This window comes from Lycorma delicatula, chromosome 12, assembly GCF_047948215.1.
Source record: "Lycorma delicatula isolate Av1 chromosome 12, ASM4794821v1, whole genome shotgun sequence".
Lineage (NCBI taxonomy): Eukaryota > Metazoa > Arthropoda > Insecta > Hemiptera > Fulgoridae > Lycorma > Lycorma delicatula.
In genome coordinates this window covers 21,409,013-21,428,234 of record NC_134466.1, presented here as the reverse complement: position 1 = coordinate 21,428,234, position 19,222 = coordinate 21,409,013, and the positions used below count along the sequence as shown (strand labels likewise).

General features: G+C 31.8%; 1 protein-coding gene across 1 annotated transcript in view; it reads right to left on the bottom strand.

The window, feature by feature from the left end:
• Positions 1-153: 153 nt before the first annotated feature.
• Positions 154-19,222, bottom strand: part of LOC142333108 (uncharacterized) — a 30,377-nt gene continuing 11,308 nt past the window's right edge. The window contains exons 5-8 of the mRNA XM_075380026.1: positions 7,364-7,513; positions 6,487-6,636; positions 2,792-2,941; positions 154-310 (exon numbers count right to left, since the gene is read on the bottom strand). Coding sequence (XP_075236141.1) covers positions 155-310; positions 2,792-2,941; positions 6,487-6,636; positions 7,364-7,513 — 606 coding nt within the window. The 3' untranslated portion in view covers position 154. The remainder of the gene's footprint in view (positions 311-2,791; positions 2,942-6,486; positions 6,637-7,363; positions 7,514-19,222) is intronic.

Here is a 19,222-nt window from a genome sequence, read left to right as displayed (position 1 = left end):
TTTTTTTGACAACATGAATAGATAAGTGTGACTCTAATGTAGATCTCTGAGTGAAAGACTCCTTACAAAAAACACACGTGTGAATAGGAAGATGAGAAGATATGACATTCCTTTCTTTAACAGGTTTTTCTGTAATTTGCAAGCACTTTTCTTTTTAAAAAAAAGTGTTGAAATCTTCATATTCTTCATCGATGACATTGTCACAAATGCACTTATATTTTAATGTATTGCAAACCACACATTTTGATCTCTGTAAACTACTTTCAGTAATTCTTTCCTCCCCATCATTGATAACTTCTTCAATAAGATCCTAAAAAAAAAAACGTAACTGTTAAGTTAAAAATCTATCGTAAAACTTTTTTTGTTTTTAATAATTCCAACTACAAATTGACAACTTATACTTTAATATTAAATATCAAATATCTTATGTTCATATTTAAGCAAGCACAATATGTTTGTTTCAGAGTAGCAAAAATAAAAATTTCATTAGTATTAGCAGTTAAAATATAGAAAACAAAATCTAACACAATCAAACTATACGCTACATAGCACAGAAACTAAAACTTGTCAGTCAACAGGTAATTTCATAATGCCAAATAAAAAAAAACAATTTTTTTTAAATTTACTGTAGTTTAATTCTGTTAATATTAACTGAAAATAGAACCTCGGCAATAAGTGTAGATATTTTCCAAACTCATCCACAGATTAAGTGATTGGTCATTACATTTGTTCTTAAAAAATCAAACACAGAGAAGAGTAATAAGATCGATTTATAATTTTTATTAGATTTTCATCCTATGGAAGAATTGAATGAAATGAAAAATAAGATTGGATCAGTAAAGAAATACGAGTGAAGTGGTAGGCCATCAGCACTTATGAAGACGTATCGACTACTATGTGATGTAATCTTAACAAATTCTTACAAAAGTTAGTTTAACAGAAAAACAACTGCAACAAGGCAATTTGTAATACGCTCAGTCTTGTCTCATATAAAGCGATTCAAAAGTTATTGGCCAGAGACTGTGCAAAGAGAATTCAATACTGGGAATGGTTTCAACAGTTTCTAGACGATGTTTGTGAGCTGCCAAGAATTTAAGCACAAATTTCATTTATACTACCGTTTAAATATGAATTCAATTCTCTGTGAAAAGAAACTCTAAGAAATTAACCTTGTTTTGAGAAAGCCGACGCCATCCATAGCTTCAAAAAGGCAAGTTTTTTTGCAAAAAAATAGTGATGTATCAATATATTCTACTAATTTTCAGATTTATATCATACAATAGTTATATTACATTGAATAATCATTTTATCATAATTACAGATTATAATTTAATACACATGAAAAAAGATTCTAATCAATGAGTACTGAAAAACGCTAGAGAAATGGCATAAAACCACATTGAAAATCCCAAGGAACCCTCAGAAAACTCATAAATACCATACTAAAAACTATACATGAAGTACAGATCCTGGAAGAGAAGCCTCATGGCTGTTATCAAAGACCAATAGGAATGGTATTAAGAAGTAGAATATTTCTTACGTTTATTCATTTCTATGTTTTATTTATGTTACATGCTGTTTGTTGAGAGGTAAACAGTTTGTTATGTTACAAAATTTGTAATGGCTGTGCCACATTTGCAGTACCATAAGAGACACAATGAAGTAGTTTTCTCTGTGTACAACAACGTACTTTATAAAACTGGTTTCTGTGGATAGATTATAAATTTACTTGCAAGAATATATCACCTGCATTTCAGTAGGTTTGTTGTGTGATGAGGAACAGTATATTTTGGCAATATGAAGAAAGAAACAAGAAACCTTATACACGGTGTCCCTAATAAAACGCAAACCAACCTTATATTGGTAGGTATTGAAATGTAAAAACCTTACATTTAGAGTAAATGTTGGAAGTGGCCGCCATCTTCTTGAATACAAGCTTCAATTCTTTTTACAGCGTTTCTTGCAACATTTTTCAAAGTTTGTGGCTGGATATTAATTACAGCTTGTTCAATATCGAATATCAATCGCTCAAGTGTTCCTAGTTTGTCGCTGTAGGCTTTTTCCTTGAGGTAACCCAATAGAAAAAATCCGCCGCAGTCAAATCTGGAGATCTTGGTGGCCACAAGCGTCGACCCATAACACGATTACCAAAGAATTCCTCGACGAAATCAGAACTTGAACCTGCATAGTGCAATGTCACACCGTCATGTTGTAGCCAGCAGTGTCTGTCTCTCTTCCAAGAGTGCAATGAGCTGAAATAAAATATCCTGATATCGTTCTGCATTAATGATGTACTCGAAAAAAATAGGACCGATTCTCAACAATGAAAAAACGTTCATCTAGCGAAAACACCATCGTGTCTCCAGCAATACACTGAACGTTATGATTGGATTGTTGTTACTATCGGTAGTGTTCTACTGCGTCGCCGCGATGTTCAGATGTTGGACGAGTCTATTTCTCCCCTCGTTAGGGGAGTAAGTCCAGCTTACTCCCCCAACGAGTAGGAGAGTAAGCTGGACTTTTGAAATTTCATGGATGAGTGATTGATGGGTTGCGATTTATATGGGACACTCTGTATAAAACCTTGCACAGAATGTTTATTCTATATGAAAAGCCACGAGTTTTCAGGAGTGACTTGTTACTTCTCAATTGTACAATCCTACACATACTGATTTATCATTTCACATACAGTTTGGTATCACTTTTTTAAGCTTTTAATCAAAATATCTAGTGTTAAACAAGAATGCTAAATATTAGGTAAACCATCAAAAAGAAAATGAAAATATCTTACTTGTCTAGATGTTGTCGGTTTATCATCTGCCATAGCAACAGGAGCAATCAAATTTTCTGTTCGCTCTGTTTCATGCTTGATTTCTTTTTTAATACTGAAAGATAATGGATCTTCATCAAATAATGAACTATCGGTTTCTGCATCCATATTCTGCAGTAAAACACAAAGTAATAATAATAATAATTTATTATCGTTATATAATTAACATCTATTAAAAATATATCTATTTTTCATACAATGATAAAATAAACTGATTTTCATATAAATAACTCGTCTGTATGGTTACTTCTATAATAATATTCATCTGGAACCTTTCAGTAAATAATCACACATGATAGTGCCAGAAACGGGAATTATTGGAGGCATTGGCAGTAAAATAATAGATCAATAGAAAAATGTTTGCGCTTACGCACAATCAAAATTGTTTGGTAAAAGAAACAGGTTGCTGGTGCAAATATAAAGAAACACATCAACCTTGTTTGGAAACAAAGTTGCAGTGACGCAGAATAAGGATTATCGAAACCTATAACAAAGTTTCTCGTAACTGAACATGCTTGATAAAGGCAAGGATCGCTTTGAACTCTTTTAAAATACTTTCATAAACAATGTTAAATGTGGGTAAAAAATGAAATATGTTAGTCACCTTTATTTAAGGCATGAGGCATCAGCTCACTGTATTTTACCTCCTATAATCCACTAATAAATGTTTTTTACACTTTAAATCAAAATATATCAAGCTAGACATAAATGCAAAATGTTGATATGTGGGCTATAAACAGTAAATAAAAATATCATAACGAATAAAAAAATTAAGAATTCTTAAAATAATAGGTTTATGTTTTTAACTTAAAGCAAGACAAAGAAGAAAAAAGCTTACTTGTTTAAATTTTGCCAGACCACCATCTGTCTTGGCAAGTTGTACAAACAAATATTGTTGTTGCCCTGTTTCATGAATGTTTTCTTTTTTAATGCGCAAGGATAATGGATTTTCTTGCAAAACTGAATCACCAGTTTGTGCATCCATAATCTCAACAAAAAAAAATGAAGTAATATTAATATTCTATTACAAAAGTGTGACTTAAAATAAGCATGTTAAATGAAATATTATTGAAACGTAACAACTGATGAAGTCAAGAGCTTGAAACTAACTATATTGTTAGAGATAATTTAAGACTTGTTCTGAATCAAAGCGGGTATTAAAGCAAGAACCTGTGTCGGTTATGTATGGAAATGACTTGTTATACAAATAATCTATATTTATAACTAACACCACATGAAAACCACAGTTTATGGTATAAATGAATATCTAAATCTCGAAAAATATACATGAGTAGACAATAACAGTAGAGGTCATCGTTTTTTATTACCGAAAATGATACAATATTTTGCATAAGAAAAGTATTCACTGGGTATATAGACTTTGATGTTAAATTAAGAAAGTATTATTGCATGTTTTTAAAGTATTAGTGGAAGCCAATTCACTTGTATAAAAGATGAAAATTTAATTTTTACAGAATCAAAAGATTTTTAGAGGTAAAAACATAATTCAAGAGTTAAGATGCCAGTAACATAAAACAAGGCTGTCTTCCATGAACTATTACAAGAATGCGAGTCAAAAAGGAGTGTCCTAACCTGACCCTAGTTATAACTCTTGTCACACAAGCATCCGACTGACAAACGCCAGAGTTGATACTTATCGATTAGCATAATATGACATATGACATTTCAATGTTATACTGTATTTTTAACACAAGCATACTATTCGGCTACTGTAATTGTCAAGCGTTTATCCCTTTTAATTAACTGGCACAGTAACATTTGACATGAAAACTTGTAAAACTGCAGCCTCTATTAATGGTGCATACCATTAATAAACACATCACAGATTTTTTTCATGAAAATTTCAGGAGAAGCATATGATTAACTAAACATCTAAATTTATTACACTGTTTCTGGTAAAGCCAGACTGCATTAATTTTCTGTATTAAAAAGAAACCATGTGGAAAAGTGAAAAATTTAACAGAAAATTATGAGACTATCTCTTCTTATAGAAAATTTACGAGAACCTTCTACAACTATCTTTCAGAGAATTGAACAATCACGACCAGTACATCAAATTTAATATATATGTAGGATATGATTTCAATTGAAAACAGCCAAGCACAACGAAATCTACCTATTTCTATAAATATGTTTACTGTATTTCTTATACTTGTTTAAGAATACTTCAAAGTATATCGCCTCCAGAATAAGACTGAATATCTGTCTCTTGTTGTTCACGACTAATTTTATGCAAATGTGATTAATTATTAAATGTGTTATTATAGAGTTTTCTATATTATATTTAGTTATATTAATATACTTACGACACGTATATAAAACAAACTTCTTTCACTAAATCATAATAACTTTACTGACTACCAACCACCATGTGACAGTACAGATTTCATATATATGTTACCGAAGATGTCACATGAAAGGAATGCATATCAATTATACTACCGTGCTATTGGGGTGTTCGTAATCACACATTACAGTCCGTAATATATGTAAAAACAATGAAATAGGGTGGCAAGTTAGCAACCACCATGGATTCTCACGGCTTCTACTGAACAAACATGTGTGGAACCAATGAGTTTCCCATGCCTTCTGTATCATTCTGAATATATGCCTGTTGTTGAACATGACTAATTTCCTATATTCCAACGGGGCGGTTTCAACAGTTTCTAGTGGATGTTTGTGAGCTGCGAACTATTTAAGCACAAATTTAATTTATACTACCATTTAAATATGAATTCAATTATCGGTGAAAAGAAACTCTAAGAAATTAGCCTTGTTATGAAAAAGCTGATACCCTCCATGGCTTCAAAATGGCTAGTTTTTTTTGCTAAAAAATAGTGGCATTTAAATACATTCTACTAATTTTCAGATTTATATCATGCAATACTCTTATTACTATTGTATAATCATTTTATTATAATTACCGTTTATAATTTAATGCACATGATAAAAAGATTCTAGTCAAAGAGTACTGAAAAACCCTAGAGGAATGGCATAAAACCACATTAAAAATCCCAAGGAACCCTCAGAAAACCCATAAATACCACAAAAACTACACATGAAGTCCTGGATGGCTCATGGCTGTTTTGGCTGGCCCCAAAGACCAATAGGAATGGTATTAAGAAGTACAATATTTCTTACATTTATTCATTTCTATGTTTTATGGATGTTTCAACAGCAATAATGCAACATGCTGTCTGTTGGGAGGTAAACAAACAATTTGTTCTGGCTGTGTCACACTTAAAGTACCATAAGAGACACACAATGAAGTAGTTTCTCCGAGGACAACAATGTTCTTCATAAAACTGGTTTCTGTGAATAGATTATAAATTTAATTGCAAGAATATATCAGCTGCATTTCAGTAGGTTTGTTGTGGGATGAGGAACAGCATATTTTAGCACTATGAAGAAAGAAAAAGAGACCTTATATAAAACCTCGCTCGGAATGTTTATTCTTTATCAAAAGCCACGAGTTTTCAGGAGTGACTTGTCAATCGTACAATTCTACACAGACTGTTTTATCATTTCACATACAGTTTGGTATCACTATTTAAGCTTTTAATCAAAATATCTAGTGTTAAACTAGAATGCTAAATATTAGGTAAACCATCAAAAAGTAAATGAAAATATCTTACTTGTCTAGATGTTGTCGGTTTATCATCTGCCATAGCAACAGGAGCAATCAAATTTTCTGTTCGCTCTGTTTCAAGCTTGATTTCTTTTTTAATACTGAAAGATAATGGATCTTCATCAAATAATGAACTATCAGTTTGTGCATCCATACTCTGCAGCAAAACATAAAGTAATAATAATAATTTATTATCTTAATATAATTAACATCTATTAAAAATATATCTATTTTTCTTACAATGTAAAAATAAATTGATTTTCATAGAAATAAATCATCCTAGTGAGTACATATATAGTAACATTGATCTGGAACCTTTCAGTAAATAATCACACATGATAGTGCCAGAAACGGGAATTATTGGAGGCATTGGCAGTAAAATAATAGATCAATAGAAAAATGTTTGCGCTTACGCACAATCTAAATTGTATGGTAAAAGAAACAGGTTGCTGGTACAAATATAAAGAAACATATCAATCTTGTTTGGAAACAAAAATGCAGTGACGCAGAATAAGGATTATCGAAACCTATAACAAAGTTTCTCGTAACTGAACATGCTTGATAAAGGCAAGGATAGCTTTGAACTCTTTTAAAATATTTTCGTAAACTATGTTAAATGTGGGTAAAAAATGAATATGTTAGTCACCTTTATTTAAGGCATGAGGCATAAGCTCACTGTATTTTACCTCCTATAATCCACTATAAATGTTTTTTACACTTTAAATCAAAATATATCAAGCTAGACAGACATAAATGCAAAATGATGATATGTGGGCTATAAACAGTAAATAAAAATATTATAATTAATAGAAAAATTAAGAATTCTTATAATAATAGGTTTTATGTTTTTAACTTAAACCAAAACAAAGAAGAAAAAAACTTACTTGTTTAAATATTGCCAGACCATCATCTGTCTTGGCAAGTTGTACAAACAAATATTCTTGTTGCCCTGTTTCATGCATGTTTTCTTTTTTAATGGGCAAGGATAATGGATTTTCTTGCAAAACTGAACCACCAGTTTGTGCATCCATACTCTGCAAAAAAAAATGAAGTAATATTAATATTCTATTACAAAAGTGTGACTTAAAATAAGCATGTTAAATGAAATATTATTGAAACGTAACATCTGATGAAGTCAAGAGCTTGCAACTAACTATATTGTTAGAGATAATTTAAGACTTGTTCTGTATCAAAGCGGGTATTAAAGCACGAACCTGTGTCGGTTATGTATGGAAATGACTTGTTATACAAATAATCTATATTTATAACTAACACCACATGAAAACCACAGTTTATGGTAAAAATGAATATCTAAATCTCCAAATAATATACATGAGTAGACAATAACAGTAGAGGTCATCGTTTTTATTACCCAAAATGATACAATATTTTGCATAAGAAAAGTATTCACTGGGTATATAGACTTTGATGCTAATTTAAACAAAGATTATTGCATGTTTTTTAAGTATTAATGGAAGCGAATTCACTTGTATAAAAGATGAACATTTAATTTTTACAGAATCAAAATATTTTTAGAGGTAAAAACATAATTCAAGAGTTAAGATGCCAGTAACATAAAATAAGGCTGTCTTCCATGAACTATTAGAAGAATGCGAGTCAAAAAGGAGTGTCCTAACCTGACCCTAGTTAAACTCTTGTCACACAAGCATCCGACTGACAAACGCCAGAGTTGATACTTATCGATTAGCATAACATGACATATGACATTTCAATGTTATACTGTATTTTTAACACAAGCATACTATTCGGCTACTGTAATTGTCAAGCGTTTATCCCTTTTAATTAACTGGCACAGTAACATTTGACATGAAAACTTGTAAAACTGCAGCCTCTATTAATGGTGCATACCATTAATAAACACATCACAGATTTTTTTCATGAAAATTTCAGGAGAAGCATATGATTAACTAAACATCTAAATTTATTACACTGTTTCTGGTAAAGCCAGACTGCATTAATTTTCTGTATTACAAAGAAGCCATGTGGAAAAGTGAAAAATTTAACAAAAAATAATGAGACTATCTCTACTTATAGAAAATTTACGAGAACCTTCTACAACTATCTTTCAGAGAATTGAACAATCACGCCCAGTACATCAAATTTAATATATATGTAGGATATGATTTCAATTGAAAACAGCCAGGCACAACGAAATCTACCTATTTCTATAAATATGTTTACTGTATTTCTTATACTTGTTTAAGAATACTTCAAAGTATATCGCCTTCAGAATATGACTGAATATCTGTCTCTTGTTGTTCACGACTAATTTCCCGTTTGCTAATTCGGAAATCTGACTCCATCAAGGGAGAGCTTCTATTATTTACCAAAAAATATGTAAGGATTTCTTACCTTCTAGCTATGCAAATGTGATTAATTATTAAATGTGTTATTATAGAGTTTTCTATATTATATTTAGTTATATTAATATACTTACGACACGTATATAAAACAAACTTCTTTCACTAAATCATAATAACTTTAATGACTACCAACCACCATGTGACAGTACAGATTTCATATATATGTTACCGAAGATGTCACATGAAAGGAATGCATATCAATTATACTACCGTGCTATTGGGGTGTTCGTAATCACACATTACAGTCCGTAATATATGTAAAAACAATGAAATAGGGTGGCAAGTTAGCAACCACCATGGATTCTCACGGCTTCTACTGAACAAACATGTGTGGAACCAACGAGTTTCCCATGCCTTCTGTATCATTCTGAATATCTGCCTGTTGTTGAACATGATTAATTTCCTATATTCCAACGGGGCGGTTATTACTCGGTCCCAGTATTTCACAAAAAATAAGTAAACTTTACGTACCTTCTGGCTTTTCTAATATGAATCAATATTCAATACAAAATAATATTTACATTGTTTTTTGGTTTTTTGTTGTATCTTATTGTTCGATTTATCGAAGTAACTTTTGGAGTCGCCAAAAAAATATGTTTTCAGTATACTTTTCAATTTTCTTTTTGTCTTTGTTATTTATGTTTTAATTAGTAAATATTTTTCTATAATTTGAATACGCGTGACTTTAATTAAATAGACGTATCATTTTGCGAAGTACAGAAAAATTTGTGTACAAAAAAGTTAATAAAATACTTCCTCTGTTTATACATTCAAACAATTTTAGTTAAACGATCGACTAACGACATTAAATACCACGAATAAAAGTTTGAATAACTAATCCTCAAATTAAATAATATTTATTTTATACTGTTTAAAATGGTTTGAAGTATTCGTTGTCATGTAAAACAAGTTCGTCGAATATATTTCGATTAGTTTAGTTCTATTAATTATTCGAACGACGATCCACTAGGACACGAGTGTTACCAGCAGCTTGTGATAAGAAAAATATGATTCAGATTTATTTTATGATTGTCCAATTTATCAAAAATTTTGTTTTTGGTGAATTTCAAATTATTTATGCAAAATCAAGAATTTATCTGATACTATTTTCTATGTAATATAATTTTTCTCATAAAATATAATACATAAATATACATCAAAAATTGATACACAATTTTCAAAAAATAAATATTCTCTGCGGTATAAATAAAGTTTTATGAATATGAACAACAATATTCACTGTTTTAAATATCCGTCTTCAGAAATGCGTGTATACAATTGTACATTAAAATACATATTTAAATGTGGTGGGAAGGCATGATTTGTAAGATCCCCGTGTAATCACATGCAAACTAACAGCTCCCCTCCTTAATAATATGTTGAACTAAATCATGTTCCAAGTTATCATGGGATCCGATATAAGCTCACCTAGGAAACTCAAGAACGGCCTTCTACAAGGGTCGATACTTGCGCCTCTCGTTTAATCTTGTCAACAAAGAGAGGTATTAAGGCAAATGCAATCCTAATATGCTGATCGATTATTGTTGGACCATCAAGAGGGATGCTCCACAGGCGAAGTGTAACAGAAAATCGTCATTTCTTTTTTCTAGGTGAGCCAAATGTTTGAATATTTTGTAGTGAAGAATGCAGAAAGTATTAAAATGATTGAATTATAAATGCCTGTCTCTCGGAAACCTTGCGTGATCATATTTGAATTCAGAGGAATAAAATACTTTCAGAATCACATATTTTTCCCCCTGAGACAAAAAAATAATTCTTTTTTTTCCCCCAGTGTAAGCTTTTGAATTATAACAATCAACATACATGTACAGATAACTTAAAATATTTTATAAAAGAATCACTTATTCTTACATGAATTGCCAAAAAGGATTGTAATGTAATTAGAATGTATTTAAATTATTATATAATTTATTAAATATACATAATATATTTATATAGTCTGTGACACTTTCAGTAACATAAGGATTCTAATGCAGGGTTGTACATCTAAGTCGGTTGAGTCATTGAGCTAATATGATGGAACAAACATACGCACACTCTAAATACATTACACACCTTTTGTCTAGTTTGGTTGTATTGTGTTAGTAAATACGCCGTTTCAATTTTGAAAATCGGAAGACTGATTGTGAAAATATAACATTTCTGAAAAATATCTGTTATCTAGAGTATACCTGATGCATGCAAAAGTTAGCCATCAGTCCACTAACAAATACCCCCTTTTGAATTTTGAAAAAAGACGACTGTTTGCAGCGATTCAGGAGCACTTTCCAAAATAGCGTTCCAGGGACACTCCATTTTTTACAATTTGATGTTGATAACTGGCCTAACCTCGCAAGAAATGCTTGCATGACCCCAAGTTACCACAGGAATCCCATTATTATAAACACAAATTTTTTTAATTTATTTTTTATTGTTAATTTATTTTATGCAAGTTTAGTTCTATTATTTTTGTAACTTTATTCATTCGATTGATTTGATTCATTCAATTAAAACCCAGCTAACACAGTGATAGAGGCTCACAGGTCATTAAAGTTTGTACTTCAACTGGCAAATCTTCACTAATAATATATTTTTATAAGTATACACACATATATACATATTTTTATAGCCTATGATACTCCTTGTAATGTAAGGATTCCAACGGTGAGGGGGCGGCATAGATACTGTAAAATTACTTATACTTATTATCGCCTTACTACCAGTAAGATAGTGGAGGAATGGAATTTCCCAGAATCCAGAAATAGCCAGTACAACTGTAGATGGCTTACTGATGCATCTGGGAAGAGGTCATTGCCTCTATGGTCTAATTGAATAACCTCGTTGTAACATTCAGTAGTACAAATATACAGCACTAATGACTAACATTTAACTTCATCAACATCAACTTCCTGTTTTCATTTTTATGGGCATAAATCAGACCCTGCTTTTATTCGTATTATATTATATTTTTTAACACTACATAATGCTGTAGAAAGCAATTTGTGGTTCAGATTTGTATTCACTTTCTTCACCATTCACTTACCTCTCATGATGCTGGGTAGAGTACGATTACCGATATTCTCCTTTTTGGAACATAGGAAACTACAGTCGAGTCATTTGTGAGACAAACATTAAAGAATGAACTTATTTCTTTTGGTCAGGCAAAAATTCCTTCAGAATCTCTTTCTTACTGGAACGCATGATGCCAACCAGTATTGTGTTTCATTTTAGTAGTTCAGCAGCCAAGGGAAAACATTTGTCAAAAATGACAACTGATAATTTTTTCATCGGTTTTATGATAAGAGATTCCATACCCAGCAGGGTAGTCTCACAATCCCTCCAATGTATCCCGTCAATAATAACTACAAAAACCAAAAACATGGGTCACTCACAAGTGTGAATACAATTTCAATCATTTTAGATCAAAATCATGAAACACAACTATGTATCTCTTCGGATAAAATTATTATAGGGAAAAAATAAACCTGGATTAGTCAGAATACCCAGCTTGGTAATGCAAGGGTTGAAGTTTCTTTTGCAGTACTACTTTAACGGTATAAAAAATCATATATTAAAATGATTTTTCATAATTCTGACAACAAAAAAAAAATCAAATAAATACAGTATTTATATTTTTAATTAGAAGTCATTATTAGTTGTAAGAAACAAGTAAACTCAATTGCGCTTAGTATATTTATTGCTCAGTGTAATAATCACTTGGAAAATAAGTTTGAATTTTTTCTGAACCCTTTAAAATTTTAGTTCTTTTGTTCCATATTACATATTATCCCTCATTTTCTTTCTTTGCAACATTACAGTTTCATTTCCAGTTTTATAAACTAGAACTAAAAATTCTAGAGTTTTTTTTTCACTAATGGATTAGTTCTGAATAATTACGCACTTGTTATGTTTGTAAACAAATTTTATGATTTTTAGATTCAGGAATTAACATATTTTTTATTGTAGCATTCATTATATTCAATAATTTTATTTATAATATTTATTTTTATAGAAGCCAACTATAATGAATTCTACTGTAATTTGGTAATAAATGTAATCGATTCATCCTAACGGATAAATTTAAAAATAATACAAAACGCTTTCAAAAAAAGGAAAAAGAAAAAAGACATTCACGTTTAAATAAAAACAAAAAATATATACAGTAAACATTAAAAATTCAAAACAAATCGAGACACAGTTAACATGAATTCTCAATACGATCAAAGTTTTGAATATACACTATGTTATTATAAGATAAAATTATCAAGGAACACTAAAATTAATTATGGAAAAGCAATAAATACTCAAGTCATTTATATATCTTTATTGCAAGTTGAAGAAAGATACAGCTTGAACAATATAAATTAATAATTTCAATAAATTGCATAGAAATACCTTACAGTAGGCAACAGCACAATTTGTTTAGATGGTCAGAATCATAATCAACAAAATATTTCTTTTTAACAAATGAAAAGTTATTTGAAATATTTGCCAATTTTTTACAATTTACAATTTATTATTCCAATATTTAATTGCAGAAATCTTCTTGAATCAGAAGATTCAAGACTTCAAGAAAGTTCCAGTACATTACAATCTCGAATTGAAAAACATCAAGACAGGATGCAGATGGATCAGAGAAATAAGAGAGTATCTGACACCACAGGTAAGATAACATTAAACAAGAAAAACAAGAACAAAAACACTTTCTTCACACTCATAAGAAAAACACACACAAATATTTCTAACACTAGAAAGGGCACAAAGAATGGAACATATTAAAAAAGTACTGGGAGGACTGCAAGGCCCAAATACTTCCATCGAAGAGACTTGGATAATGGAATGACTAAAATGTTCTTATGCAGTCATAAAAAATAAATTATATATATATATATCACTCTATCACAATTTTTTTTTTTAACCTCCTAGTCCACCGTTAGGCATGCTTCTGAGGATAAGATGAATGATTTGTAGCATGTGTGAAAATTACATGCGTAACTGAGATTCGAGCCTGGGACTTCCGGATGAAAGGCAGAGACGCTACCACTCGTGTTGGCCAACCACAAAATTTGTAATAACATAACTCCACTTTTGTAGGTTTTTTTGTTACTGTGTTTTGGTGGTGTGTTTATTTTTTTTAAATTTAATTAGCACAGTGGTCAATATGTTGATGAAATATTTGAATTAAAAAAAAATATATTTTATATATATATGTTTACTCACATCAATTTTTTTTTTTAATGCTGCTGTGATCAAAGTTTTACCACAGTTCTCCTTGGTCTATACAGGCAAATTCTGAAGTAGTTCCTTTTTTATAATCTACGGAGTAGCATAAGGATGTATATAATATATTATTATTTACCGATCAAAATACAAGATTTAATTAACTCATTTAAATAAACACTCTTGGATGCTTTACAATAACGTGGCCAAGAGGAAAAACGGTCTGTCATTAAGGGCGACGCTGATGGTATAAGCTTTACTGCTGAACTGAATGTACAGGAATCAGTCGATTTATTCAACTATAGCCAACAAAGTCTGTTTTTGCGAAGGTAGATCCTGCCATCGGCTAAATTCATGCTTGTGACCATAACGGTGTACAGACATCGACCACATCGGTAATCGCGCAGCTAAAAGAAGAGTTGTTAACGGTAAATCAGTCTAGTTATAAAAGGAAAGTCTGTTCCTAGTATGCCTATATAAGTTTTAAATATTTAGCTTTAACAGTAAATTAATTGTTACGTAAGATTACAATTAGCAAGAGTTCCAAAGAGCAGACTGTGGGTCTATATGCCATCAATACGTAGCCTAAAGAGGTAGCAGAAGAAATATTAGTTAAAGAAAAGATTGATTCGTTAAATGTTATCTTCGTCATCTAAAGTTGAAATCGATTTGCTTGTTTACGTCGTTCATACAAAAGGCACATTTCTGTTCATACATTGTAAATTGAGCATAGTAAACAATCTTTGCTAATTAAAGCACAATAATTTTTTTATTTATATATAATGGGAAAATAACTGATTTTTTTTTTTTTACTTTCGTTGAACCATCATTATGGATGTGTTTTTTCACTCAATTCTTTGTACATTCTCCTGAAGATGGGGATAACAGGTAACAATATTTTATTGATAAGAGATTGTAGATCGTTATTATAAAAATTTTTGTTTTTTTTTTTTTAACAGGGAAAAAGATTGGATATCAGATGTGGAAGAAATTTATAAATCATAAAGATTTTTATAATTAAAATTTTAGTATTATCATAACGTATAAGTTTTTTTTTTACTTATGTTATATGCCTGTAATCTGATAATGTATCAGACAAAAATATTTTCAAGCTGTTCTTATAAAGGTTTTCCCACGGTTTCCCTTGATACAATAGGGCAAATGCCGGAACAGTTCATTTAGTTTTCCGTGTAATTTAATCTTTGGTATCCTTAATCGCATTTAAAATAAAAAAAATAAATATTATTTACGAGGGTTATTTTTTTTTCAAGGTCTGATCGGTCACGAAATTAAAACCACAGTGAAAATAAAAACATTTATATTTGTAACAAGTACTTACATATTTACGCTATTTCTCTACATAGTCGCCACTCCGATTTAGACATTTGTCGTAGCGAGGTACCAACTGTTTTCAGCCATGTTTCTACGGTGGTCTGCAGCTCGATGTCAGTGCCAAAATGTTGTCCTCCTAGCCGGCGTTTCATGTGAGTAAAGAGGTGAAAATCGGATGGAGCCAAGTCCGGACTGTATGGTGGGTGATCAAACACTTCCCGACGAAAACGCTGCAGGATCTTCTTTGTTACAGCTGCAGTGTTCGGCCGACCATTGTCATGGAGAATGACAACATTCCTCTCCCCTTATTCTGAATTGCCCTTCGTAGACGTTGAAGAGTCACGCAGTGATGGTCGTGCCACATTCCATGAATTCCACCAAGAGAACTCCATTCTGATCCCAGAACACAGTAGCCATACATTTTCTGTTGGAGAAGGAAGGTTCGCTTGAACTTCTTTGGTTTACTGGGAGAAGGAGAATGCATCCACTGTTTGGATTGTTCTTTTGTTTCTTCAGTTTCGAAATGGAGCCGTGTCTCGTCCCCTGTGACAATTTTGTTCAAAAAATGTTCTCCTTCATTGTGGTAGTGCTGGAGAAACGTTAGGGAGGCGTCCATAATGATGACTTAATGTGACCCCGTTACCCATTAAAAATTGAAATTTAGCTCAAATATTGCGGTATATCTACATATAAATATAAGGCATTGAAAACATAAAATTTTTAACTTATTTAAAATAGCGGGGTATTTATCGCCGTTTAAAAATTTTTAATTTTTGTAGAGGCATTATAGGATTTAAAAATTAGGTACAGTGCTGTATATACCAGTTGTTTGCAGTATTGAAGTCTGTGAGTCGATAGTCTGTAGCTTAACTGTTATAGAGTTTCTATAATATATTTCCGAAACAAGTAACTAAAAATTCATAAAACGGGAAAAATATTTCTCTGCATAAGTGTAATTCTATTAAATTTTATTCACGGTCCGGCCGTACCCCTAATTAAAGTAAAGTAAATTAAAAAAAATTATTCGGGGAAAAATATTAAATAAAATTTTTTTTTGTAATTTCTCATATCGATTAAAAACGTTTTCAACTTTTGATTGTTAAAGTGCCTCGGTTAAAAATTTGAAATTTTATTTCGGCCAAACACCCAGATCCCTTTTTCCAGTTTTCACAAATCTTTAATACATTCCCCCCCAAGATAGTGCCTGTTGTCAAGTTTAAAGAAAATCGGTCCACGGGTTCCAAAATTATAAGACAAAACACAAGCCAACATACACACGCACAAACGTCCGACAGATAAAAATATTTTTTTTGAATTTGTAGCATTGGAATAAAAATTTTTTTTTCAGATTAAAAATTTATTTAAACAGATTATTTAAAATTTATTTGGAGGGAGGGGGGTTAACGTCACCTTAAGGCACTAAACTTTTAAAAAAAAATACTAATTTGTTAGAGTTTTTTTGACCGATTTACTAGTAATTTCCCGTTGCAGCTGTAACTGTTGTAGCAGTATATATCACTGTAGCCGGAAAGTAGAAATAAACTAAGTGACAAATTGGGAAGAAAAAGAGTATTGTATTTTATTTCGAAATTCCGTTATACAGAGTGATTCAGGAGGATAGGGAAAGACTTCTACATCTCATTCTAGAGGCTAAAAATAAGAAAAAATTCATATAAACATAGATCCGAAAACGCTTCTTTGACGAGTTATACAGGGTGAAAGATTTCGACCGAGTTTCAGTTCCTCCGGGTAAATTAAGGCTTTCTGAAATTCTGGGAAGGTCAATTAAGGGGCAAATTCAATTGTTTCTTACGGTTTTTGAGTTGGTAAATCGAAAAAAATAGGTCCCAGAACTGTATCTCTCTTAGTTTCTAATAAATCCCATGTAAAACGCCAAAAATAGGGTCAAAAAATACATTTTTTCACGGAACCGTGAGCTGTCTTGCCACAACTCCGGTCTCTTTTCGCGTAACCGTTGTTAAACGCCTTTATAGTACGCACGGTTCATTGTTTCACATACAGGCAAGAATTCAAAACGCATGAATTCACTAAAATCGAAAAAAGTGAACATTGCTTCGAAATTGACGTGATCGGTCTGTTCACAAAAACTCGATGTTCTTTCTACTGTTCGGTCGTCAAACGAGAAACAAACTTTGCTGCGAATAGATGCGCGTTCAATTTTTCAATCCAAATGTCACGGAATGATCCGATCGCGGCGTTAACCTCTTTTGCAAGTTCTGTGACAGTCGATCGGCGATTGATTTTCTGAACGCGGGTGTCATCAGTCGAAGTCGAAGGCCCTCCTGCTCGAGGGTCATCTTCGATCTACTGACTACCCACAGCATCCTCTCTCCGTAAGCTTGTTTCAAAAATTGAAACGTTTCTGTAAAAGTGTTTTTCGGTTCCACGCATAATTTTACGTTGTAACACTTAAACAAGTTGTACTCAAATAACAATCCAAGAACATGTGGTTTCAGAGGAGGGTATGCGAAACAAATTCTGCCAGCCGCACGTCACTAAATATATCCGTTGACGAGTAATTAAAAATGTTATATTTATTGAATTACTAGCAGATTTTAATTTAATAAACAATTCGTAAAATAATTTTTCAAACTTGTTTTAGCATAATGAAATTCATTTAATAAGTTCTCACATATTTTACTCCGTTTACTAATTCTGTATTTGATTATTTTACAGTTAATATTAGTTCCAAATGATCTATTACGGAGCGAAATTACATTCATATGTACAAGATGAGAGACTCAAAACAGAACCGAACCGGTTCCAAATACAATTATTTGAGTCACTTTTAACGCTGCTTCTTTTTACTACTACGTCTGTTATCTGTCGGTTGCAAACCGTTCGTGCTTTAGAGCTGTATAGTTTCGTTCTTTACCGTTGTATTTTTCTAAAACGCCTTATTAGGTCGAGGGAAGGGTTTTTAAAGGGAAACGGTAAGTGCGTTCTGGATCCTTTCAGGAAACGCGTCAAATACTCGCGGAAAGATTTCCGAATGCCAGTAGCCCAGCAGAATAGCGAACGCGATTTGTTTAAAAAGTAGCGTTCAACGGGATCGGTTTCAAAGGCAAAACGAAATGAACGATTCCGGAGGCAAAAGCTGATATTCAAAGAAAGTTATCACAACAAAGCGGTAAAAAATGCAGATCTTTCCGTAAGAATCTTCACGATTTTAATTTGAAATCGTATCGTGTAACGATTTTGCAAAAATTTAAGAGAATAGAAACTGAAAAGTTTTAATTGTTCTGTCCGGCGTTTAAAAACCATTATCGATGAAGAAATAGACCCGATGATGCTCAATTTCATGTCGGTCGAAACACGGTTTCATTTAACCGGGAGTGTTAATTCGATTGGCACCAGGTACAGGATGACTGAAAAGCCACACCGGATGTTTATTCGTCCATTTCATGATGAGAAATTCGGTGTACGATACGATTCTGATATCGAACAGCACCATTTTGCGACCGGACTGTCGATACAGAAGTATTACCGTACAATTTTTGTAGATTTCTACTATCGGTTGAAAAATGGTGAAAAGGGGACGGCTTCTTCAAATACGACGGAGAAACATAAAAAAATTCACTAGCACGCGTTTGTGCGGTTTTTTTTGTGTAAAAGAACGAATTGTCAGTAGAGGACGATGGATTCAGCGTTTGCCAGATTTCTCTTCAGTTTTTCGTTTGGGGCTTTTTCAAGGAAAGAGTTTACGGACCAAATCCTCCGCATTATCGATGAACTGAAAACGAATTTTCAACAACATTTTGCGTCAGGCGTCTCTCAATAAGCTCT